At 48.6% G+C, this 25,399-nt stretch overlaps 1 protein-coding gene across 1 annotated transcript in view; it reads right to left on the bottom strand.

The window, feature by feature from the left end:
* Positions 1–25,399, bottom strand: part of PLXNA4 (plexin A4) — a gene marked incomplete at both ends in the record, with an annotated part of 461,339 nt that overhangs the window by 246,558 nt on the left and 189,382 nt on the right. Inside the window, one exon of the mRNA XM_084267731.1 lies at positions 23–154. Within this exon, the coding sequence (XP_084123857.1) occupies positions 23–154 (132 nt within the window). The remainder of the gene's footprint in view (positions 1–22; positions 155–25,399) is intronic.

The following is a 25,399-nucleotide window of genomic DNA, read 5'->3' as shown; positions in this document are numbered from 1 at the left end:
ACAGACTGATGGAATTTCTTACCTGCTTCTCAGACATGATGTAGAGGTGTTCATGATCCACTGAGAAGGCCATATCCCGTAATATGGGGCCAGTATCCACCACCTGAACAATCTCATACTCCAGCGTGTTCTTGGTGGTGCCATCCACACGGATCTGCAGGGCAAAAACAAAAGCAGGGAGACAACATGAGTGTTTTTTCCTCCATTCCATGGAGACTGTCGAATAATCATTGGAGAAATGCACTGTGGTCCAGGTCTTTTGGACAACAGCCATAGTCATCACAAAGTGAACTTTCCCCCTGCCTCCTCACTTAAAGGATAAAGCAGATTTAACTTCTTATGCTGGTCCCATCAACACAAGAGCACTGTAGAAGAATGATCCAGAGCCTGCTTGCTTTTATCCAGCATTATTGCTGTGTTACTGTCATGGCCTGGACAAATCTGCTGAGCTAAAAATGATGGCACAAAGGGCAGAATTTGTTGTGATGATGAGCAATAGATAAAAAAACCCACCCAGGAGTCTGCAGGACTGACTCACTCAAATGATAGTCAGACAATATTATTGTTCTTATTGCTAATATTTCATAGGGCAATAAATTATTGCAGGGTGTACAATGCAACACAGACTATTTCTCTTGTTGATTATATATATCAGATATTGAAATCAGTCCCGCACAAATATGGCACCTTATGATTCCAGCCACCTCTCATAACAGGGTGTCACTTAGGAACATCAATAACTGGAATTATGAGAAGGAACCAGACACACAGTCCCAGGCTATCCCAGACAGTGACCCAGCAATATAGAAAAAAATGCACAAAACCCCAGAATGTTCTCTGTCTAAAACCAATTTCTAGAGATTGGGTTCAACTGGAAAAGTTTGTAATCCCTTTCAACATTATAATTGCAATTCAGGATAATCTAGCTATCATAGAATCATAGAATGGTCTGGGTTGGAAGGGACCCCAAGGATCATAGAGCTCCAACCCCCCTGCCACAGGCAGGGACACCAACATCCAGGCCTGGAGTGTCAAGTCACAGATTCAGGGAAGGGATTCAGAGATTCAGATTCAGAGAGGGAAGGAACCTCTAGTCCAACCCCCTGGATCTTGTGAGGCTCTGTACTTCAACGACCCCCATGGCCACGTGTTTCATCCACATTCCTTATCTCCCTCTCTACATTTTCCTTTCACCTTCAGAAAACCTTTACCTATCCCGCAGCAGCACCAAAAAACTACAGTTGTAGTAGATCTTCCTCATGCTCTACATTGTGATGTCCATGCCTTCCTGAACAAAGGCAGACCAAAGTCCCTGGTTTTGCACTTTTGTACTTTGCAGTTCGGTAGCTGAAGCAAAAAGCACCCTTCCCACCCAAAGGAAATAACAAGCTGGGGAGAACTTATGGTATCAAGATCCATTCCCACTGTTCCCTGGCACAGTTCATGAGCTTGCTCCTTCTGTATCAACCTTTCAGCCAAGAAGCTGAGCTTGAATCATATTCTATGTTAGAAAGGCAAAGAGAAAGAAAGAGAGGAAATGGCAAAAGGTCTGGAAAGCCTGTATGAGCAAAGGACAGCAAGGATATACAGATTCTTCTATATTTTTCCTTCCTTGATCTCCCCATCTGCTGTATGACAACAAAGAAATCCAGTTGTCCCAGGAAAGATAGGGGAAATGAGGCAGAGAAGAGTTAAAGGAGCTCCCTGTGACAACAAAGTGAGTGGAGGGTGCTCAGAGATGCTCAGATCCCACATACTATCCCTCAAGCTCTGCAGAAGTAGGTGCATGTGCTGGCATTAGCTGATGGGCTGGTTAAATGACACCAGAGGATTTGTAGTTTGTCATCTTGATGTATTTGGTGATGACAGCAACACACTTCACAGCAGCGACCCATGAAGAGGTCAGGGCCTGAAGCCCAACACTGAGCATCTCTGTGTCCTGCCAGCTCTGATTGCCTGGCAGGAAAGGGCTCACTTGTGTCCATAGTCACCAATGGGTGAGTTCAGCTCCTCAGAGTCTCACTTGAAAGTGGACAACAATGTGGTTGACCCACAAGGTGAAGGACAAAGAGGCCAACAGGCTCAGGATAAGTCATTCTTCTTGGGACAGTGAGGAGAAAGGACAGAGACACAGAAAGGGCTGCCATTTGGAGTTCTGCCTAGGGCCATTCTTGCTTCCCATGGACTCCTTCCTGCATCATATCCTTGCTCTTGGGGAGTGGTCGCTGAGCTTTGTCTGGTTTTGCAGCTCTGCCTCCCTCCCAAGTCCCCTGTGGCTGCTCGTCCCATCAGAGGGCTGCCCAAGATCCTCGCTGATCAGTGCACTAAACAAATCTTACGCCTTTGCTGCTTTGACCTTGATTTCTCAGCATCCTCAGGGTCAGATCTGTAAGCCACTAGATGTGTAAGCAGCCAATTATCACCCCAGGGCTCAGTCACTGTCCTCAGCCTTTGCCAGGCCCCATTAGAGGAGAAAGAGCTCAGAGATGGAAGAGGCAGGCTGGAGAAAGAGCTGGCTAGAGTTAACAAACCGTGCAGACAGGAGGCACAGCCCCCAGAGATCTCCCCTATGCAGGTAAAAGATTGCAGAGGTTTCACACCAGGAAAACAGAGCTCCTTGGAAGTGATTTAACAGCTATTGCTGGCCTAATTGCCTGCAAAATCATTATTTTGCTGAGGGGGAGGGAAGAATGGGGCTGTGCATGTGCAAATGCACACACGTGCACCGATTCATGCACAGCCCAACAACTCTAAGGGCAGAACCCTCTCTCTCATTACAGTGAGTAGCTAAGGAAAAAGAAAATTCAGAAAATTCAGAAAGTCTGGCAGACATTCACCCTCACTGCACAGACCGTGTCGGCCCTGCTCTGGCAAAGAGGTGCTTGCAGCCAGAAGTTTGTCCCTTAATTCAAGCCATTCCCTTCCCTGGTCTTAAACTCTGGTTTTCTGATGTTCAACCCCAGGTATGGAGCCCAGAGGATATCTACCTTCCCTGAACATTATTCTCAGTCCTCAGCATCAAACAACAGCAATTTCTCTTAGAGAGAGATTTATTCCTGGCTCGCAGGCACCCACTGCAACCAGGGCATTTGGGTTAGCAAAACCAAAATAAAATCAAAAGAAGAGCCTGCAAAGAGGAAATGAGAAGATCCTCATCAAAGCCTACAAGTGATCACTATTTAAGTCAGTGACACCGATACAATCTCTGCTCAGAAAGCTCCCCAAGTTGCCATTTGCAGGGAATCTGAAGGTCTCACCCACAGCTTGCTCTGTTCCTGCTCTCCTTTGCTGGCATCAGACACAGTCCCCACATGGAGCTGGGTGTCTGAGTTGTTAGAGCTTTCTTCTAACTGAAGAATGGGTATTCTTATACAATCATAGAATCATAGAATGGTCTGGGTTGGAAAGGACCCCAAGGATCACAGAGTTCCAACGCCTTGACACAGGAAGGGACACCAACCTCCAGGCCTGGAGCTACACAAGGTTGCACAGGGCCCCATCCAACCTGGCCTTGAACACCTCCAGGGATGGGGCATCCAGCACTTCTCTGGGCAGCCTGTTCCAGCACCTCACCACTCTCCCTGTAAAGAACTTCCCCTAATATCTAATTCTTTCCTCCTTTAACTTCAATATATTCTTATATTGAAGATGCTCGTATTAGTCCTTGGGATTAGACCCTGCCTGCTAGTCCAGTGGGGATTTCTCCTTGAAACTCCTAGGAACCATGAGCCCAGCTGCAAAGCAAAAGGGAGGGGAGCAAGAAGTGAAGGAGAGGGTTCCAAGACCATACATGAATCTCAGTATTGCCCACTCCACCACAACTACCACTTGTCCACCAAAGCGCTCATCACCCTCCACCACTGGAGCGCCTGCTCCCACTGCCTACGCGTCTGTTCTCAACAGATGATACCACAAGATGCTCTCTACTCAGCACCCCAAGCTCCCCTGCCATCCTTTAACACAACACACATGCACAGAGCTCCCAGGAACCAGTTAATCCTGTTTCCTGGAAGGCTGTACTCACTGGGCTTCGTTCTGCAAAGCCGGCTGCTATTAAAACATCAGCACGATGCTTCCCAAAGGTCAACTACCAAGGGACCTATTCTGGCAGCTGTTTGTTTGTTTGTCTGAACATTATCTAGGTCTGGCTGTTTATTTACATCCATTGAAGTATCAGACAATAAATATCCTCTCCCAGTAGCAAACAGATGCTTGCACTCGGAATGTTCTGGCTAGCACTGACTTCAAAACGATCTCCTTAATGAGCAAACAACGTTATTAATCTTTAAAGACACAGGCTCTGGCCTTCCTGAGCTCCCACCCTGGCCATCACTAGCCCTACAGGCATTCTGGCAAGCAGCCCATGGGCCTGGTAGATGAAAGAAGGTAAAAGAGACCCTCTATCACTCAAATGGTGCTTTTCAGCGCTATCTGGGTCTCCCCAGCTGCTATGGGGTCCACAGGAGGGTGATGCTGCAGCAGTCTCACAGGCAAACTGGTGGCAGATGCCTCAATCACACTTCTAAGTGGGAGATGGATTCTAGAGGTTGGGATCATATAGTTATCAAAGACAGGGAAACATCAAACCCTTCACAAATCATGGATATAGACTCAAAGGGGTCAAAGAAAACACGGGGGGGTTGAAGGACAAAGAAGGGCTTGCAATCATTTAGTTCCATTGCTGGAAGATAACCATGAACATGGTGAAAAGCAAATATCTGTAAGCACATCAGAGTAACAGAAACACCTGCCTTCCAGACTGGAACACTGATCCTGTCCTGTGGTTGGAGAGTGCCATAGGCATACATTAACATCTTATTGCTCTGCTAAGCTGGTTGGGGACTGTTTCTTTTGGAAAGCCTCAGATGGGGATGGAAGGTGAGAAATGAGTGAAGTGACTGAACACATCAGCAGCAGAGCTGGGAAACCCTCTCCCAGACTATATTAGTAAATTAACTGATTAGCTATTAGCAAATAGTGTAATGTAAAAGGAGTTATCAGTAAAAGGACAGTTTAAGCTAAAATCTAGCATCCATACCAGACGTGCTTCAGGAGCTTTACTTCAGACCCACCAAAGCCAGGTCCTGCAGTCTGAATCAGTGCTTGGTGCTCATTAACATCACCCAGTTTTGCTTTATCCAAGAAAAATCCAGTTGACACACTTGAAGACTGCTCCGTTGTATGCATCACAGTGCATTAAGCACAAACAACTGTTTGTCTTCAAAACCACCTTCAGACTCACTTAGGAAGCACATGAGGACTCCTTTGAACACCCCTCCTCTATTTTATTCTCCCCACAGCTTGGGCTGGTCCCTGGTGGCAAAATAATGGACCAGTTCCACTGCGCCAAAGGAGCTCAGCTGTTTCCTACTTATCTAAAACCATCCCCTCCTCTCCAGAGCATCATTCCTGGCCCACTAGAGTCAAAATAAGACCCTCTTCATTAACTCCTTTGTGTAAAGCATTTGAAACCCACCCAGGACTCCTAAGAGTGTGGTCAGGATCAGGATCATGATGGTCAGCCAGGCAGACAGCAGGAGCAGCCGCTGGTTGGATGATAGTCATTACAAATAATTAAATGAATAACTAAGTGGAAGAGGAACTGGTGAACCATGGCTCACTTAGCCAACCCACACCCTCCCCACCATCCTGCTTTGTGCAGTGTCAGCAGCCCCCAGGCTGATGAAGTTAAAGGGAATCCATCAATGCTTCCAGCCAGTGCTCCAGCAGCTCCCATTCAAGTCATGCAGGTGGTTTATTTTGGTCTTGAAATTGCCCCAGTTCCCAGGGGAGGTGATTAAGAAGCTGCCAGGCAAATTGCAAGAGTGGATTTCAAAGACAAAGCCCCACAGGTCTCAGAATCCATCCTTGCTGCCTCCTGGGTGCAAGGGAGCTAACATGTCAGTGGCATTGCTTCTGGAAGGAGAAGAAATATTTTTGGGCAGGGAAAGCCAGACCTGGCAGAACAATCTCTGTCCTCCCCATATCCTGAGGCTTCCCTCCTTTGTCCTCCTTTCCTCTTCTTCTCCCAGAGTTTCTCATTGAAATCACCATCATTATTTCTCACTATTGGATTAAGGATCTGCAAACTTCATTTCTAGGAGATCCAAACAGCCCTGGAGCCCAGGACATCAATCCAGGCTGCTCTGAGCAATGCCCAGCCACAGCCTTACGACTGCACAGGGGCCTCTAATACTTCATTGCTTTTCCAATATCAGTTCCTCCCTGTTTTATGAACCTAATGTTCCCCAGTGGATTCTGGGACTGCTGGCTGCTGTTCCTGGCAAGGCGAGGAGGCAAAGACACAGCAGACAGCACATGATCTAATGTCAGGCTGTTATGATGATCATCTATTTCTGCTTTTCCATTGATTTGGGTGACATGATGTAACTCTATTGATCTCAACGAAGACAGGGAAGGGGCTGATGACACTCCAGGCTCCTCCTATTTCCCTCTGTTTTGGCATGTGTTTTCCAGTTGAATAATCCGTTCTAATTTGCCTAAAGCCTATTAACAGGAGATCAATTTATAATAAAACATGGCATTTCAATAGCCCAGTCTATCTGCTGACCCAAAAGGCCTTTAGAAACACTAATTGAAAAAGGAAGGGGTGAGGTATCTCTTTCTTGTGCTTAATACTCAGCAGCCTCTCTCCTCGTGCGCAGATGTTTGAAGGTGCTGAGTGTACAGGCGATGCCAGCCCATCCAAATACAGATCTCAGAGCACCTTCAGCCAGATGGAGAGCAGGATCCTGGCAAGCCAGGTGTTTAGTCTTCTCAACACTCATACTTTCGATGCTATCCAAACCCCAAGGTGCCACAGTGGCAACCACTGTCACTAAAGGCAATGCCAGCTGGTGTGCAGAGTCAAACCCAGTCTTGTGCTACCAAGGAAGACCCACACCCTAAACCTTGTTTTAGCTTTCACTCTGCTAAGGCTCACCTCTAAAAGTCTATGCTAAGCTCATCATCAGTGTCTGTGTGATCACTCATCCAATTATATCCAGAGATCCAAAGCTGCACACACATAAATACCCCTGCAGAAGGCACCTACAGGCACAGCACGCTCTCTGCGTAGGATCTGTATGTACACCTGAGCGCACACATCTGCTCCACACAACAGGAGGGACAGCAAAGCAGGCTGGCTTTGCAATCCCTTCAGGTTCTTTTTCTACCTTTCTTTTCTGTTTTTCCCCAGGGGATTTAAACCTTCTGGTTTACAAGCAAGCAAGATTTATTTGCTACAGAAATGCAACAACCAAGGAGAATGGTTCTTCCTCCCTTCTCCATCCACACAGTTCCCAGGGCCTTTTTTCCAAACAGCAAACAGAGGGTTTTCAAGAAAACAGCTTCCTAGAATACCACTGGCTAATCCCTATCATCCACAGGCATTGCACTGTAATCCTCCCTCTGCATGCCCTCAGCTGGGCTCTGGCAGGGAGCGCAGGTGGCTGCACTGGGCAAGGACGAGGGGTCTAATCCCTGCAGAGGAGTCACCCACTGACCTCTTGTGTAATCCAGCCAGGCTGAAAAATTAGGTCAAACAGAGATGTGCTTGACTGCTGGATAGGATATCTTCCTTGCAGGGAGAGCACAGCACACCAAGGCAGAAGAAGTCCAGGAGAAAGATGGGACAAGATGTTCATGGCAATCTGGTTTTGGTTCATGTCACAGGTGCTTTCATGTTGGGTCAGCATCTGGCAATGGATCAAGGATGAAATGATCTGGGATACACTGCATTCTCCTGCAGAGAATGGATTGAGAGCAGCCCTGAGGAGAAGGGCTTGAGGGTATTGGGGAGTGAAAAGCTCAACATGACCCAGCAATGTATGCTGGCAGCTCAGAAGGCCAACCATGTCCTGGGCTGCATCCAAAGCATTGTGACCAGCAAGCCAAGGGAGAGGATTCTGCTCCACGCAGGAAAGACCCCCCTGGAATGCTGCATCCAGCTGTGGGGTTCCCAGCATAAGAGGGACATGGACCTGTTGGATCGAGTCCAGAGAGAATCATGAAGATGGAGCATCTATGCTATGAGGGCAGGTTGAGAGAGTCAGACTTGTTCAGCCTGGAGAAGAGAAGGCTCTGAGGGGACCTTAGAGCACCTTCCAGTACCTAAAGGGGCTCCAGGAAAGCTGAAGAGGGACAGGACAAAGGAAATGGCTACCCCTGGATCTCTGGCAGGGTTCAAGGCCAATCGTATGGTGCTTTGGACAACCTGGGCTAATGAACAGTGTCCCTGCCTATGGACATGGGGGTTGGAACTAAATGGGTTTTGAGGTCCCTTCAAACCCAAACCAATCTGGGGTTCTGTGTTCCTGATTTGGGCCAGAAGGTCCTACAAGCCAGGACAGAAACTCCTGTCTGACAGAGGTCCCCTTTTACAGCCCATCACACATGGCTACTGTGCCATACCACTGTGGTTCCCCACCACCTTTTCTAGCAAGAGGTACTCCTGGCTGCAATGGATTTATGACCTAAATTATACATAAATAAAAGACCAAGCTTTCATTCTGGGCTTGGACAGCACCTAACACAGCGGGTTTATGGTGGCTGCTCCCAGCCCATAAAAATACTAATTACAGCTTGAAGTGTGGCCAGCCAGGACTGCAGGGCTCACCCCAAACTGAAACAGCTACAGAGCTGGGCAGAGGGAGAAGGGGAAGGAGGTGACTGGGTCCTTTCTCTCCCTCACCAGGGAAAGCATGTCAGGTGTGTGCAGCTTTCACGTTCGTGAGCCAATTGACAGATGACATCATTTTTGAAAGCATGGTTTACACACGGTCCCCTGGCACTCCCTGATTGATAAATTAGACACTCATGAGCCACGTGCTAATCAATGCAAATCATTAGTTTGTAACAACACAAGGCAAGCTTGGCAGAGCTCATTTTTCAAGGTAATGGCCTGCCAAGTGATCAGTGTTCAGCAACAAGCCCTGCCAGGAGATCTATTAACAGGCTGCTGGCACTCACCTATGGCACAGCACTGAGGCCTTTGCTGTCCAGTCCCCACCAAGGATGGGGTTTGTGTTTCTCCGTGCAAAAGCCAGAGCCCCAAACCTGCTGTTCTTCCTTCTTCCTCCACACATCACAACTCCTGGCCCTTGCCTGGGGCTTTTGGACTCCGCAGCTGTCCTCCTGCAGCACACCTATGGCTACTCTACAGCAATGAAGTCAGCCCTTGCTTCTCACAGCACCCTGCTTCATGAGCTGGAAGTGAATTCCCTGGACCTACTAGCTCTGTAGGTCTTCTGATACATCATGGAGTTGTTATGATTATCCTAGGTGCATAAGTTAGGATGTATATAAAGCCACTGGCCATGGCATGAAGGGTATGGGTCTTGGCTACACATACAGGCTGGTGGATGAGATGCTGGAGGCCAGCCATGCTGAGAGGGGTTTGGGGATCTTGGTCTACAGCAAGTTAAACATGAGCCAGCAGTGTGCCCAGACAGCCAGGAGGGCCAACCCTGTCCTAGGGTGCATCAAGCACAGCATGGCCAGCCAGTCCAGGGAGGGGATTGTCCTGCTCTGCACTTCACTGGGGTGGCCTCACCTCGAGTCCTGGGGGCAGGTTTGGGTGCCACGGGACAAGAGGGACACAAAACTATTGGAGAGTGTCCAGAGGAGGGCAACAAGGATGGGGAAGGGTCTGGAGGAGAAGTCTTACAAGGAGAGGCTGAAGTCCCTGGGTTTGTTCAGCCTGGAGAAGAGGAGGCTGAGGGGAGACCTCCTGGGGTCTGTGGCTTCCTGCCCAGGGCAGCGAAGGGGCAGCACCGATCTCTCTCCTCTCTTTGGGGACCAGGGATAGAACCCGAGGGGACGGCGTGAAGCTGCACCAGGGGAGGGTCAGGTTGGCTGTTAGGAAGAGGTTCTGTGCTGAGAGGGGGGTCGGGCACTGGCACAGGCTCCCCAGGGAAGGGGTCCCAGCCCCGAGCTGGGCTGAGGGCAAGAAGTGTCTGGACGATGCCCTCAGTGCCACCTGACTGGGCTGGGGCTGTGTGGAGCACGGAGTTGGATTCAATGTTCCTTATGTGTCACTTTCCACTCAGGAGATTCTAGGATTCCAGGATTCCTGGCACTTGCATTTCTCTCAACCAGTAAAATTTCATTTGCATGGCCAACATTGGAGGAGGGGACAGCTGTTTTTTAAACATTTAACCTGTTGTTGGCACCAGTCCTGGTTCTTCACTAAAAGAATGTAAATAGATGCTTTCAGTCAGAGTGAGGTTTGACTGAGATTCAGGGAACAAGAATACCAAAAAAACCCTCAATATTATGCAGATTAAACTTTTACATACAGAGCGTGGGTGGCAGCTCTTGAGGTGAACAACCCATAATGCTTCCCTGTCTCTGGTCAGCTCAAAGCTCTGCACACTTTTGGTTCAGAACTACCCAGCAGCACAACGTGTGTGTGACTGGGACTGACCAGAGACAAAGATATCAACATAGTTGGGCTGGAGAGCAAATCCCTACATGGGATTGCTCAGATATTGAGACAGACAATACTATGGGATGGTATGTGGACAGATGGATTGTAACATGGGCTGGGTTGTGAATACAAGCCCTTTATAAGTGGCTGTTCATGGGGCTGAGTGAGGGACCAGATTCCTCCCAGAGATGAGCTCATCCCTCTGTGCCGGGAACGTGGTGACCCTGAGGGCTGGGACCTCTGCAGTGGGGTGTGTAGAGCAGCACCACAAAGGGCCCTTTGACTGCTGCCAGACGGGGTGAGCTTTGAGACACCCACGCATCCTCACGACACAGTGTCACTTGAGAGGAAGCCAGATGCCCTTTGGCAACCGGAGGCATGTGGAGACGTGGGCACCCACATGGGCAGGAGAACACACATCAACACAGTGGCATGCAACAGGGTGCAATTACTCAAGCGCTGCAAGGCTGTGTAAGCACCTGGCAACATGTGTCTGCACACAGCCTGTCCACCCAGGGCCATCTGCCTGGACTGAGGATGTGCTCATCACCCTGCCACGGGGTCTTGATCAGGAGCAAAGGGATGTGAGGTGGTGTAAAGATGAGCACATGGGTGCATGGAGTCCCTATTCACACCCAGCAGAGTCTGGGGTGGGAGCAAGCATGGACAGCATGGCCATCACCACAAAGGGACCCTCTCCCTGCAGCAGGCAGGGTTGGGAATCTGAGCTGAATAGAGGCAGCTACACACACGCCGGATGGCACGGTGCCCTGTGCAGCTCCAGGCATCAGCAAGGGCAACAAGCTCAATCATAGCCTGTCACATCTAATCCTGGAGATCTATGGATGCATTTGCAATTTCCCTCTGCAGCGTTTCAGAGGTGGAGCAAAGCTCCTGTTTTCTCAAGGATTTGGGCACTTTTGTCACTTTCTCTAAAGAAAACAAATCAAAAATCATATCCCAGAGATTGTATTGCTGGCCAAGTAAGATCCTTTGTTCCTGCATTGATATATGTGTCAGGCACTGGTGCCAAGTGACCACAGAGAGATGCTGACAGTGATGGGCTGTGAGTGCATAACTGAAAACAGAGAAATCTGGGGGCCAGAGCTCTTTGCTTACTCCCTTGCTAAGAGCTATGGGCTGGATGGGTGCATGGAGTCATGGCTTGGGAACAATTCCTGTCAGCAATATAGGGACACGTTATCTCCAAGGCCAGGGGAAAGGGGAACCTGAAAGAGAAGCTCTCCAAAGAAATCAGCCAGACCAGCCTCTCTGTCCAGTCCTTTTTGTCAGTTGACATCCCTGGGGCTAAGGTCGTGATAATGAGGTCCTACATATCTCTGGGCCCCAGCCCCACTGACAGGGTTGTGCTCTGCAAAGGTTATTGTAATTCAATTGCTGGCTCTTTCAGCTCCTGGGCTTCTCAATGCCAAGGTGACCTATTAAGAACTTAATATCAGATAAAAAACATCCCTTGAAGCCTTTCTAACCTTGATAATCTATGTTTATCCACAGGAAAGGAAAAAAAAAAAAAGGGGAGGGGGGGAAAGAGAAGAGAGAAAGAGCAAATGCTTATCTTCCAATATTGGCTCAGATAAAAGGGAAGTACCATCTGGGGACAACACTCCATGTTTGCCCTTTCTCCTTTTTCATGCAAACTGTGAGAACACCCCAGTGCTGAAACAGTGGATGGAGGCTCCTCCATTCACCTCCCATAGACTGATCCCTCACTGAAGGCTGCTCTCATCTCTTGATCCACTAACAGTTCCTCTGCTTTTGACTCTGATGTCTGACCAACAGATGCATCTCTCTGCAGGCCAGCCTCAGTACAGACCACCTTTTTCATCAGCCAGTCTCAAATGCATAGCAGTGGCCCAAGTAAGTGCCACCTCTTTCATCAGCCAACCTCCATCAGACCAACTCCTCTTGGCTGTATATCACTGAGGTCTTCACCTTCCCAGGGCCTTTCTCTCATCTCCCAATTGGTGGTCCCTCATTAGTGACCCAAAGCCACCCCTCAGGTTTTTCTTTCAAGGCCACCAGACAATTTGTTGGATCTCTCCAACATCACTTGACTGGATTCACCTGCAGTCCCCAGGACTGAGCTACAAGATGTTCCTAGTCACTACTGAATGGAAAGCTGCTGCTTCAAACCCTTGCAGAAAAGACCACACCAAACCCATCCCTCTCCATCTCTTAAGTCCTTCCTGAAATGACCAACATCCTCAGCCTGCAGCAGCCTCCAAATGGCTCTTTGGTCTACGCAGCCACTTGGCTTCACCAAACCTGTCCTCCTAGGATCCCCAAAACACCCAGCTACCTGTGCTGAGAGCTACTGCTCTGCCCCCACAAGGACACAACCACTTCTGAGGATGATACATGAGAAAACATGAATGGTGGATGGAAAATATTAAGCAGCCATTGCTCTTGCTCCATCTCAGATAAGAGAGTAGAGAGAGCAGGACATAAGGGCTCTCAGCTCCAGGGCAAGAGGATGAAGGGCACTGGGATATAGAGGGGACATGCAATGAGGGAGAAGAAAAATATTCCAGAGCCCAGAGAGCAAAACCTGCTTCCCCATGGTGAAAAAAATGGTGAAAACATGGGGCCAAGTCCAGAATGGTGAGTCACTGGATATGAAGCAGATGAGCAGTGAATATCAACAGTTCTCCTTCCCAGAAGCCTCCTTTGCACAGCTTCTTACTCCAAAATGAGTTGGTAACATGGAATGTTCTCCATTCTCCTCCACCTGCTTAGTTGGCTCCAGGCTTAGAGCAAGGGACTTAGACTGGCCATATGACTTTTAAGATGTCACCTACCCTGTCAGTGCTTCAGTCTCCACATTTTTCATTGAAACACCTATGGATTGGATGATTTTTAGGGGACAGTTACTGTGGGTGGAATAGTTAAATGGAGGTTCTTGAGATATGAAGTACAGGCACAAAAATTACCACCAAAGTAACGTGCATCACTGTGCATCCCTCAGGTTGCACAGGTTGATGGAGAAAATAGCCTGCTGCACCCATGGCTCTCTGTCATTATTAGGGGCACCTCCAGAGAGGTCCAGGGAGAGTTAGAATTGATTGGTATTGGAAATCATCAAATGAAAAGTATTGTGGAAGCAATTATTAACTCCAGTAGTGTAATAATAGCACGTGTTTCCAGACCTTTAATCACAGGGGTTCCTTGTACATCAATCAGAATTAGCCAAATGTGTATTCAAAGCCCTTGATTGAATTATCTAAAAGTAATTCAAATGAATTTAAAAGTAACAGTGTAGTAGGCACATTTTTAACTCTGGTAAATCACCAGTCAGGCCCATCAGAGTAAAGTGTGCATGCACAAAGAGACATGAGGTGGAAGAGGACAGTAGGAAGGGATTTCCTCCCAGCCAAGAACACCCCTGCTTTGCAGAGCATCAACCTATGTCTATGGGAGAGAAGCTGACCACCCCACAGAGGAAACAGAGCCTTCCATGTACTCTTAAAAGGATTAGGAGGTCTGCTGGGAACTATCCTGAAGAAGCTGTGTACACAGAGGGCAAGGCACAAGGCACGATCAAGAGAGAATTAAGAGAGCCAGAGGGATTTAGTGGGTCAGTGCTGACATATTATTCCACTTAGACAGAGGCAGGAGACTCCTGGGAGAGGAGGAAGGCTGCCTGAGCCATTCAGGTTGGGACCTGGCTGCTGAGCTGGGAATCAGATCCTAGATTAAGTTGTCGAGGAGTTTATGCTGCCACATCAAAGGAGTTAGAATGGCTTTCATGACTCTAACATGCTCCTGCAGCAACGAACCAGCCCCAAAGCATCCTGACCAATGGAACTGCAGGTGTAATATGACATGTAGGGAAATTCACAGCAGAGAACCTCAAAAACCTGAGCAGAAAGGGGCCCATGACGGACCATCTCTAGGGTTGCTTTGGCTGTGCCAAGTGATGTACTTGGACCACAGCACAGGCATTGTCCTTCCAACAGGAGCAGCTTGTAGGTCTGCAACATACTTGGTGCCCTATATCTTCCCCAGACCCTTTATTTACTTCTGTAAATACCAGAGCAATGTCCTGTCCAAGGCAAGAGAGCTAGTTACTTGTCTTCTAATGCAAGAGATTAAGATGTTTGAGCTCTAAAAGCAGCATCCCATAAGGAGATGCAGGATTTCTCCATCTTCTAAAGGTCTGAGGGTTGCTATTTACACAGCTCATTATCACTGTACACACAGCCACATATCAGTGGAGACCAGTTAACAGGTCCTGCCCAAAAACTTCCGGGGACAAAGTGCAAGAAGTCCTGGGGTGGTCACTGGCCAAGTAGAAACTGGACCACAGACTCTACTGCTGCAGTTGTATGCTTAGATATTTGGGGAAAAGCCCAGGACTCCTTCCCAGAGATGCTCACTGAAGCATGGCTGTGTTTCAGGTCCCAGACAGAATCTTTCCCTGTTGTTTTGAACACATCAAGCAAGGCAGGAAACACGGACCAATCTCAGCTGAACCTTTGGTGGTAGGAAAGTGATGGAAGAATAAATAGCCTGGCTGTGATCTTCTCAGGTGTCCATAGCACTCACCTAACTCCCATGGGCCAGGGAGGGAGAAGAAGAGCATGTCACTCACGGGAGATGAGGGATCACTTTCCTCTGGGACCTCGAGGTAACCCAGGCAATGAAACTCTACCCAAAACCATTCTGACATAAGGTTGAGGTGAGAGACAAAGCAAGGTCAGGAGTTCAGCATCAATACAGCAAGTGCCAGTCATGACACAAAAGACCAGGGGATCAGATATACCTGCCAAGCGCTGCTTGGGAGGGCATTGAGATGCATAATTACTCCCCTTTTCATCTGTGTTGCTTTTCCTCTCAGTTCACACAGCTCTCCTGGCTCTGTCCTTGCACAGGTTGCCTCCTAGCAGGTCACTAGCCCAGGCATCACCCCGTAGCTACACTGCACAGGTGGTAGTAAAGTAGTTGAATGATGAAGGATGTAAGAGCTTAATCTCCCTTTTAACTGAAGCAATGGCTTGGGCTTCAGCAGAATCACTCCTAAGAGCAACCACTTATTTCTGTGACCAGCTCCAGCTTTGTGCTGGAGTAATTCAATGAGGTTACTCCAAATTTACACACCAGTAGCAGCTGGGACTCCGAAGGAGCTAATGTGGATTGCTGATGGCAAGAAAAGAAACAGGACCTCAAACCTCTGAAAGAGGGGGCAACTCCTTTTCTTTGAAGTCCTGCCAGAGGGTGTTTAGTGCTGGTGTTTTGTATTCCCAAAGATTGGGAGGTGGTTTAGTGGAATTCCATGACAGGGATACACCCTGTGCATTTCGAGTTTCACCATTCAGACATTTCAACAGTTTGAAATGTCTGAATTATTGAGGATTTGCTTGAAAACAACCCCCTTTACTGGAATTACAGTTTCCTTGCTCTTTCCCAAAGCCAGATCTCCTTTTGAGGGAAAGCCTTCCATGTGTTCTGAGGCTTTACTGCAGTGAAATTGTATCAGTTGCATGAAACTGAAACGAAATGCAGCAACCTCAGGGTGGGAGATCTTCACGCTCCCTTGAGGTTGCTTCACAGAGCCCTCAGAAAAAACAGATTTACAGGTGCCTGGAGCTGCCTTGTTTTATTCTTTCTCTACAGATCCTTAAACAACCCTTATCAAGTGGCATCTCAAGTCTTCGTGATCTATAGGAGATCATGAGAAACAAAATAGAGGTGAGAATCCATGCCAGTGCAAAAGGAAGGGGGAAGGAGAAGGGGCTGGGGACTGGCTGTCAATTAATTCTGGTCACTTTTAGCCCCAAATGCTCATTTTTGGCCGAAGCTTCTCTGCGTGTGCAGCAGATGGCGCAGCTGCAGTAGATGTCCCACTGCCACCCATGTCCCCAACGCCAGATGCTCCCCCCACGCCAGCCCCGCAGCTATCTGAAAGGACACCCCCCACTAGCTGGTGGTCTCATCCTGCTCTGTTTTTGGCAGGGTCCTGTGCCGTGCAGCTGCCAACACCAGAATTTAGCACTCTCAGAGCTGTTTACAGAGATGAAAGCGACTCACCAGATGTCCCAAGGAGGGGGGGACACCTCTGCAAAGGATGCAGGAGGCGCAACTCCATCATAAAGAGATGGATGTGCCATAAAACCCTACATGGGTGTCTCCTGGGACACTGGCATCATTCACAGCCCCGAACTCAGCCTGAGCCCTCCAGCCCTCCTCAGGACATTCAAAACAGGGCAAGACAAAGGACAGGCTACAAAACGGGCCACGGGGAGCAATCCTGCATTGGCTCAGGTGCTCCATTTCCATACCAGGAGGGAAGAGCCATGTCCCTGGTGAAGGGCTCACTTCTGCAGGCAATACCAGTTTGGGTGATGGAGACCAGAGCCCGACCAGCTGCCCCAGAAGCCGACCTCCTGCAGCTGCCTGCACCCCTCTGGACTCAGCTGCATTCATTGGAGCAGACTGGCGCTTCTCATCATGGCTGTAATGGTTCCCACTGGACTACTATTTCTGGCTGGGAGTGACAGAGGAAGGCAGTGTGAAGCCTTTATTTTTGGGACTCCAAGCTATCTTTGCAGGCTTTGTGGTTTAAAGGGACATGCCTGCTCCCTTTGTGACAATCGACTGCTTCTTCTCTCATCTTCAAAGGCTAAAACTAAAACTTGCTACACTGCCAATTTTGTCCTGGGCCAACAACTCCCCCCTACCCCTTCATGCTGAGGAGCAGAGGAGAAACGATCATGCTCCTCCTTTTTCTTCTTTATCTTCTTTCTTTCTCTGTGTTTATGTTCTTGTGGAGGAGGACTAGATGGTTGCTTGTAAGAGGGAGAAACTTTTGTTTCTACACAGATCTCTTGGCAGTTGGGAAAGAAAATCCAGAGGGGAAGGAAGAAGCATCTTGGCAGCTGGTGGCATGGGACATGGAGCAGGGAGGGGAAGGAATTAAAGGAGTTTCTTTGGTAGGGAGATGCCTACACCCTGTATCTTTGTTTGCAGTTGCCTTTCCCCCACCAGTCCCCTAAAACTGGGAGCTCTTCAAAGCTTCTTGCCATCAGCCTTTGGCCTTGGGAGCGGGAGTAGAAACAGCCACAAGAAGGCTGCTCTCCAGCCAGCTGCCACCTTTGTCCCTGCAGTAGCACTTAAAGAACAGCTGGGAAACGTCTGGGGGGATTTGTTTTGGTTTGTTTTTTTCTTTCTCTTTTCTTTTTTTTTTCCCCAGAACAGTTGCTTTTTTCTTTTTCCTAGAAGCACATTTTTCAAACCCAAGTTTGCCCAACCCTTCTGTGAAAGCCACTGCATTTCTTCCTGACAGCCACAGGGTGTCAGCAGCTATATGGAGTGGGTCTCCTACAGGAATCCCAACTCCTTGAGACATCCCAGAGCTGGAACAATCCTTTAGGGTGGGTTTCATCCTGATCTGTCCCCCCCATTAGATTTTCCAGTGAGCAAAGGAGTCCCTTTGTACCACAGGGTGCTGCCCAGGATTTGCTCCAAGCCCTCAGCACAGTGACGTGGGACTTGAGGATTTAAGAGCAGGCAATATCAGTCCATCCCCTGTGGATAAAGGGTCCAAAGTAATCCATGTGGTGCTGGCAATTCCTGACCAAGGAGGGCTTTGAGGAGCAGCTGGGGGGCTGGGTGGGGAAGAAACAACACAGAGGTGAAAGAGGAGACAATGAGATGGGCTAAAGTTCCAAATACCTGTGTTTCTGAAGGTCTGAAGCCAACTCCTAGGAAATATTAGCAAGAAGACCTCAGTGGGAACAGCTGATTCAGACTCCAAACACCACCTTTTTGGCCTCATTAGTGCATTAATTGAATGTTCCTAAGCAGCAGCAAAGAGCTTTGCCATGTCCCACTCGTGAGTTTAAAACTGCCCTTCTCCTTTCCAGCTTCACCCAGGGGAGGGAAGGAACAGTGAAAGCCCCAAACCTGTGGGCACAGCCAGCCACAAACCCTGGGGGCTGAGAGGTGCATCAGGGAGTCAAGTCCTGTTCTGGTCCCACAAATGCCCTTTGCAGTCGCTCATCCCATTTTGTGCCTCCAGAGTCCCACCTGTAAAATGGGAACAGTGAAATCTCCCTGCCTTGCAGCAGCACAAAGAAGGATGAGGAGGATGGAACAATGTGGCAGAAACCCTTCAAGTCCTGTCTTTCCCATAACAAGTGTTCCCTTTTACTCCCCAAACCATGACAAAATGAGGTGCCACTTCTATCAACCCAGCTCAAAGAATGATATTTCAGATGCAAAGCCTGGGGAGGGGCAAACAAATCCAACCTGACAACAAACAGAGGAGGACTGAGCAGCCCTGCTCTGTTTGGTTCCAGAGATGCCTTGCTGTCACCAGTTACCTGTGTGCCTTCCAGGCATGCAAGAAACGTGGGATTCATCTTGTTTAACATGGTCTTCCTGAAAATTAGACATCTCTCCTAATGAGTCAAGCAGGTTTTCCCTCCAGTCAATGGGAAGAGACAGGTTTCACCACGGGGCAATTCGTGCCATCCTAAATAGGTGTCTCAAGCAGACTGTGTGAATTGCTTTCTGAGGATGCCAGTCTCTCTCCATTAGCTAAAAACTGCAACTCATTTTGATTCAGTGCTGATGACTGGCATTAGGTGAGACAAATTTCAGCCTGAGTGACAGCCTGGCATCTCCCACAGACAGGCCACCCACCCTTTCCTTGCTATCCATGTGGGAAAGGGTGTGTGGATAGTTTATTACAGAAATGCTTAATTTTGAGGGCAGTGTTTGTTTGTTCAGCATCTCATATTACAAGGAGTGTCATGGTTTTGCCCCAGCTGAGAGCTGGTCAGGGAAGTGGGCACTGATCTCTGTCTATCTTGGGATGCTATTTTATTACACAATTATGGACCAGCTCCTGCAGAGTTAGCAGAGCAGCAGATACAGAGTTTTCTCTTCTTTTAGATGAGCAGAAAATGTGCCACTGGGCAGCTTGCAGGTAAGAGTTAACAGAGCTTGTCATTAGTGCAGTAGGAAACAAAGGCTTTGCACCCATTGTCCTGGTTACATGCATAAGTGCCTTGTCCAAGCTGGAGCTTCCCATGAATTCATTGTTTCCCCCTTACATCACACTGCTGCAGTATAGGAAGGTGGCCAATTCGTAGTATATCAAGAGTGAAAAAAGCCTGTTTAGCAACTGGGAGTGGAGAGTGTGCTCATAGATGGCTCAGACAAAACTATGTGGAGTGTATGACTTTAACCAGAGAAGCTGTATCACAAACTCTGTGCTCTCTAAAATCACCTCTGCCTTGTTTGTGTTAAGCTTCTACCATGAGCAGCCTGTGGCCAGTACAGAGGCGTCTTATTCATAGATGACAGAGGATATAGCCAGCTCCATAGTGCTGGAGTTTGGTCTGTGAAACCATATAGGATCATCTGATTCATGAGTCTTTGAATCCCAGTGGGGTGAGTTTTAACATACTTAAATGCATTTGCAGACCCCCATGACCCTGCTTCCTGCACTTTATGGTTGGAAATAAGATGCCACATGCATCTTATTTCCATGCATATGCACCCAAGCAAAGCATTAGGTGCAAAAGCACATTAAGCAGCTATGAAGGAACCAGGTTATGGCCAAGTGCTGTACTGTGCTTGGGTAGAAGGGAGCTCTGACAGCACCTATTGCAGAGCATCAGGTCTGTTCATCATTAGCCATAAATCTCTGCTCTATCTTAGAATCATAGGATTATAGAGCCATAGAATGTGTTAGGTTGGAAGGGACCTTTAAAAGCCATCTATTCCAATCCCCCTGCAGTGAGCAGGGACACCTTTAACTAGATCAGGTTACTCAGAGCCCCATCAAGCCTGGCCTTGAATGTCTCCAGGGATGGGGCCTCCACCACCTATCTGGGCAACCTGTGCCAGTGTCTTAGTCCCCACATGGTGAAGAACTTCTTCCTAATATCTCATCTAAACCTGCCCTGCTCTAGTTTAAAACCTTTGGCCCTCATCCTATCACTACCTGCCCGTACAAACAGTCCTTCCCCACCTTTCCTGTCAGTGCCCTTTGGGTACTTGCATCTTCATGCAAGTCCCTTAGGAGAGCTCTGTCCAGTTCCCATGGGGATGTCTGTCCCCACACCCTTTTTCCCTTGTCAATGCTCTTCTCATCAGCAGAAAGTACTCAACAACAGTTTAAATCCTCAATGCAACGCTCAGCAATGGCTAAGGGATACCTTTCTGCACCTGAACAGCGCTGAGCTTCCCTGTCTCCCTGCAGCAATCCAAAAACTCCCAGCAAAGCATCCTCTGCCTCATACTGTCCCATCAAGTTCCTCCTGATGGGGATCATTTCCAACATCACTGGCAAAAGCAGGGCATACCAGGCAGCGGGTCACCTCCCGACATCTGCCGTGCACATTTCCCATCCCCTGCAAGGGGAAGGGAAACCCTCTGCTGGGATGTTTGTACAAACATGTGTATTTACTGTGTCAACACACATTAGAGAGCAAACATATTAAAAGGAAAAGGAAACAGACTGCGAGCTGAGGCCTTTCCAAACCTCACTCCACCCCCAGCTCTTTCCTGGGATCTCAGTTTGGTGGCGAAAATTCTCAGTCCCAAAATCTTACCCTTCTTGTCTCCAGCCCAAATGGCCACAAGGATTAAGTGTCTCTGGCCAGGAGGCATCCCTATGCTGGATGCATGCCTGAAGATTGAAAATTGTGAAAGAAGACTCCTTGGACATTTTAGGTTCAAAATCAGAAAATGCAGCTGGGATGGAGCAGGGGTTTCAAGAGATATAATGGTGCAGGGGATGGTGGCAAGCAGAGAATAGCTGTGACAAGCATATTTCTGCTTCACCCCCTGGTCCCAGCCATCTCCATTGCTGTTCTGCCTTGCCTGCTGTAAATATTAACTCAAAGGTGAGTGAGGCCCCATCTGGAGTCCTGTGTCCAGAGCTGGACCCCGCAATACAAGAGAGATGTGGAACTGTTGGAGAGGGTTCAGAGGAGGCCATGAAGATGATTAGAGGGCTGGAGCACCTGCCCTACAAAGAGAGGCTGAGGGAGCTGGGCTTGTTCAGCCTGGAGAAGAGAAGGCTGTGGGGGGACCTCATTGCACCTTCCAGTCCCTGAAGGGAGCAGAGAAACAGGAGGGGAATCAGCTTTTTAAAGGGCAGAGATTGGCAGGACAAGGGACATGGATTGAAGCTGAAGGAGGGAAGATTTAGATTACTTATTAGGGGAAAGTTTTTTACAGAAAGAGCGGTGAGGTGCTGCAACAGGCTGCCCAGAAAGGTGATGGATATCCCATCCCTGGAGGTGTTCAAGGCCAGGTTGGATGGGGCCCTGGGCAACCTTGTGTAGCTCCAGACCTGGAGGTTGGTGTCCCTGCCTGTGTCAGGGGGGTTGGAAATCTATGATCCTTGGGGTCCCTCTTCCAACCCAGACCATTCTACGATTCTATGATTCCTCACAAGAGTCCCATTAACCCAACCCCGGAGAAACTCTGCCATGATACATGATCCCCAGGCAGGAGGTAAGTTCATCCAAGCTCACTATTTAGCAAACTTCTATTTTTTTCCCCAAGACACCAAGGATTTGGGGGGGTTATTCATTCTTGTGATGCTGCAGCAGGGAAGAGTAAACATTGAGATGTACAGAAAAAAGATGCTTAAAGAAAACCAATTCCTCCTGCCTCATCACATACTGGATCCAGCTGTTGCCTGCCTTCACTGCCTCAGCCTGGCTCACAACTGCACGTGTGTGTGCGCATGAACACACAGACAAGACAGACAGAGGTAATTATAAAGCTGAAGCCACCTAGCACTTCCCAGCTGTCAGTCCTGGAATAAAAAACAACCACAGTGTAATGATTTAAATGCAGAGACATCTACCACTTAAGTAAAAGTAGGATCCCTGTTAAAAAATGGGAGCTGTTTAAATAGATCTCATAAAGAACAGTGGTATGAATGCTGGTAAGTCCAGCAAAACCTTTGACACAAATGATGAAACAAAAATCCTCCAAGGACATGGGGCAGAGTCTATTCGGAGGCGTGTATCTAGTGGAGTCCCTCAGGGGTCAGTAGTGGGACCTGTATTATTCAATATATTCATTGATGACCTGGATAAGGGAATAGAGTGCACAGTCAGCATGTTTGCTGATGACACAAAGCTGGGAGGGGTGGCTGACACTCCAGAGGGTTGTGCTGCCATTCAGCAAGACTGAGACTGGCTGGAGAGTTGAGTGGGGAGAAGTTTAATGAGATTTAACAAGGGCAAGGGTAGGGTCTGGCATCTGGGGAAGAACAACCCCAGGGACCAGTATAGGTTGGGGACTGGTCTGTTGGAGAGCAGTGTAGGTGAGAGGGACCTGGGGGTCCTGGGGGACAGAAGGATGACATTGAGCCAGCAATGTGCCCTCATGGCCAAGAAGGCCAATGGCATCCTTGGGAATATAAGAAGGGGTGTGGTTAGGAGGTCAAGAGAGGTCTTTCTCCCCCTCTACTCTGCCCTGGTGAGACTGCACCTGGAATATTGTGTCCAGTTCTGGGCCCCTCAGTTCAAGAAGCACATAGAACTCTTTGAAAGAGTCCAGCACAGGGCCACCAAGATGATGAAGGGAGTGGAACTCCTTCCTTATGAGGATGGGCTGAGGGAGCTGGGCCTCTCTAGCTTGGAGAAGACGAGACTGAGGGGTGACCTTATTAATGTTTATAAATATGTAAAGGGTGAGAGTCAGGAGGACAGAGCCAGGCTCTCCTCAGTGATGGCCAGTGATAGGACAAGGGGCAGTGGGTGCAACTGGAGCAGAGGAAGTTCCATAGGAATGACAGGAGGAACTTTGTCCCTGTGAGGGTGACAGAGCCCTGGGACAGGCTGCCCAGAGAGGCTGTGGAGTCTCCTTCTCTTGGAGACATTCAAACCCCACCTGGATGCATTCCTGTGTGATTTAGTCTGGGTGATCCTGCTCTGGCAGGGGGGTTGGACTAGATGATCTTTCAAGGACTCTTCCAACCCCTAACATTCTGTGATTCTGTGTGATTCTGTGAAGCCTCCATTGCACTATGTGAAAACCTTGCTCAGCTCATCCCACAGCACTGGTGGCAAAAATCATCTGCTAAACTCCATCCCCTGCCAAGAAATCTCCCCAGTACCACGCAACCAAGCATGTGCTGGTATGATGCACATTTATAGTTGCCAGTGCAGCAGCAGCAGCATACAGCAACAGACTGACATGGGGAGCAGAGATCACCCCCTTTGCAGGAGCCCAAGTCCAACACAGGTTTCTGGAGCACTTTGCATTGCACAGCCTCAAAATTCCCACGCTGGAGTTCCTGTCAGCAGAAAGGAAGGTGCTCAGGAGGGGAGCAGACCGTAAAAGAAAAATCAATGCCAAATGGTGTGATTGACACTTCAAAGGGTGTTTGGCACCTTGCCAAGGAAAACTCTCCATTGCTTTGCAGGACCAAGCACACAGGAGATATCCCTGACCCAGATCCACTTGCCTGCTTCAAAAGCATCCTGTTGTGGTTATCACAGAATCACAGAATTGCAGGGGTTGGAAAGGACCTTGAGAGATCACTGGATCCAACTTTATCCCCTGCTTGGAGATCCTGTCCACAGGGGATTCACTCTGCTCAAGTGACAGATACAGTAGGATGCCAGAGGTGATTAGAAAGGGATTTCTTCCTATAAAGAGGTATAAGGTAAAGAAGATGTAGGTGCACAATCTCCAAGAGACATCAGCCATGTGCTGCCTCTGATTTTCAGAGCACTAGATCCAGAGTTACTCCAGCGCAACCTAAGCCTGAGCTTTTGTGTAAACCTGCTGGAAGACAAGGGAAGACAAGGCCTGGAGGTTGGTGTCCCTGCCCATGACAGGGGGGTTGGAGCTCTATGATCCTTGGGGTCCCTTCCAACCCAGACCATTCTATGATTCTATGACATGCACAGGTCTCTTGGTTAGTATTAGCCAATATTTACCTTAATATCCAGGATAAAGGAAGAAGCTTGTTAAAACAGGAAAGGTTGTGAGCATGATGGAGAGAAGACTGATCCAGATGAATTGAAGAAATGGTTCAGAAAAAGACATGGGATTGAACACAGGGAGGGAGAACACTCTCTGGTGGCAGGAGTTGAGTGCCCAGGGGCTGCAAAGGGAACACAGACTCAGTGGCATTGCAGGACTGAGACAAGGTGGGGAGTGTACACCACATCCTTAAGTCAACAGTGCTGGACTGCTGTAGGAAATACAGTCCCATGACAATTAGCATGTGTGCCAGTGAACACGTGGCACGGTCCTACTGCCCTGATGGCACTGCTGAGGCCATGAGTGGGCACTCCAAGAGGCCAGCTGAAGATGACAGGACTCACAGGGGACCTGAGGAACCTAAATTTCATGGAATCATGGAATCATAGAATGCTTTGGGTTGGAAGGGACCTCAAAGATCATCTAGGTCCAACCCCCTCTGCCATGGGCAGGGACACCCTCCACTAGATCAGGTTGCCCAAAGCCCATCTAACCTGGCCTTGAATCATGCCAGGGATGGGGCAAAGCAGGAGGAGTTGCACTGTTTAGAGACTGCATACTCACAGAATAGCAGGGGTTGGAAGGGACCTCTGGAGATCATCTAGTTGTGTGTTGTTGTGTCCCCCCACCAAAGACAAAGGTTAAGCAGGATGATTATTTTCAATTTTGGAGAAGAAAAGGAAGAGAATAACATTTTCTCCATGTCTGCTGTGGGTAGTCTGGGGATAACTGTAGGGAGGATGACTTAATTTGTTAGAGAAAAGGCTGAAAGAGCCATGGGACAGCTTGCATGGAGAGTCTGGCAGTTTGATGAACAGGCTGGAGAAGCTTCTGTCAGGAGAGATACAGGTAGAGTTGATCCTGCCCTCAGGAGGATGGCCTAGACAAGAGCTTAGGTTTCTCCCAACCCTGTTTTCCATGCCTGACTATGAGCACCCCCATGCACAGGGGAGATTCTGGCTGGGACTGTCTCTGCAGCTGCTG

Source organism: Gallinula chloropus, assembly GCF_964237585.1.
Source record: "Gallinula chloropus genome assembly, chromosome: 1".
NCBI lineage: Eukaryota > Metazoa > Chordata > Aves > Gruiformes > Rallidae > Gallinula > Gallinula chloropus.
Note: the sequence above shows the minus strand (reverse complement) of the source record. Positions and strands in the feature narration are given on the sequence as shown.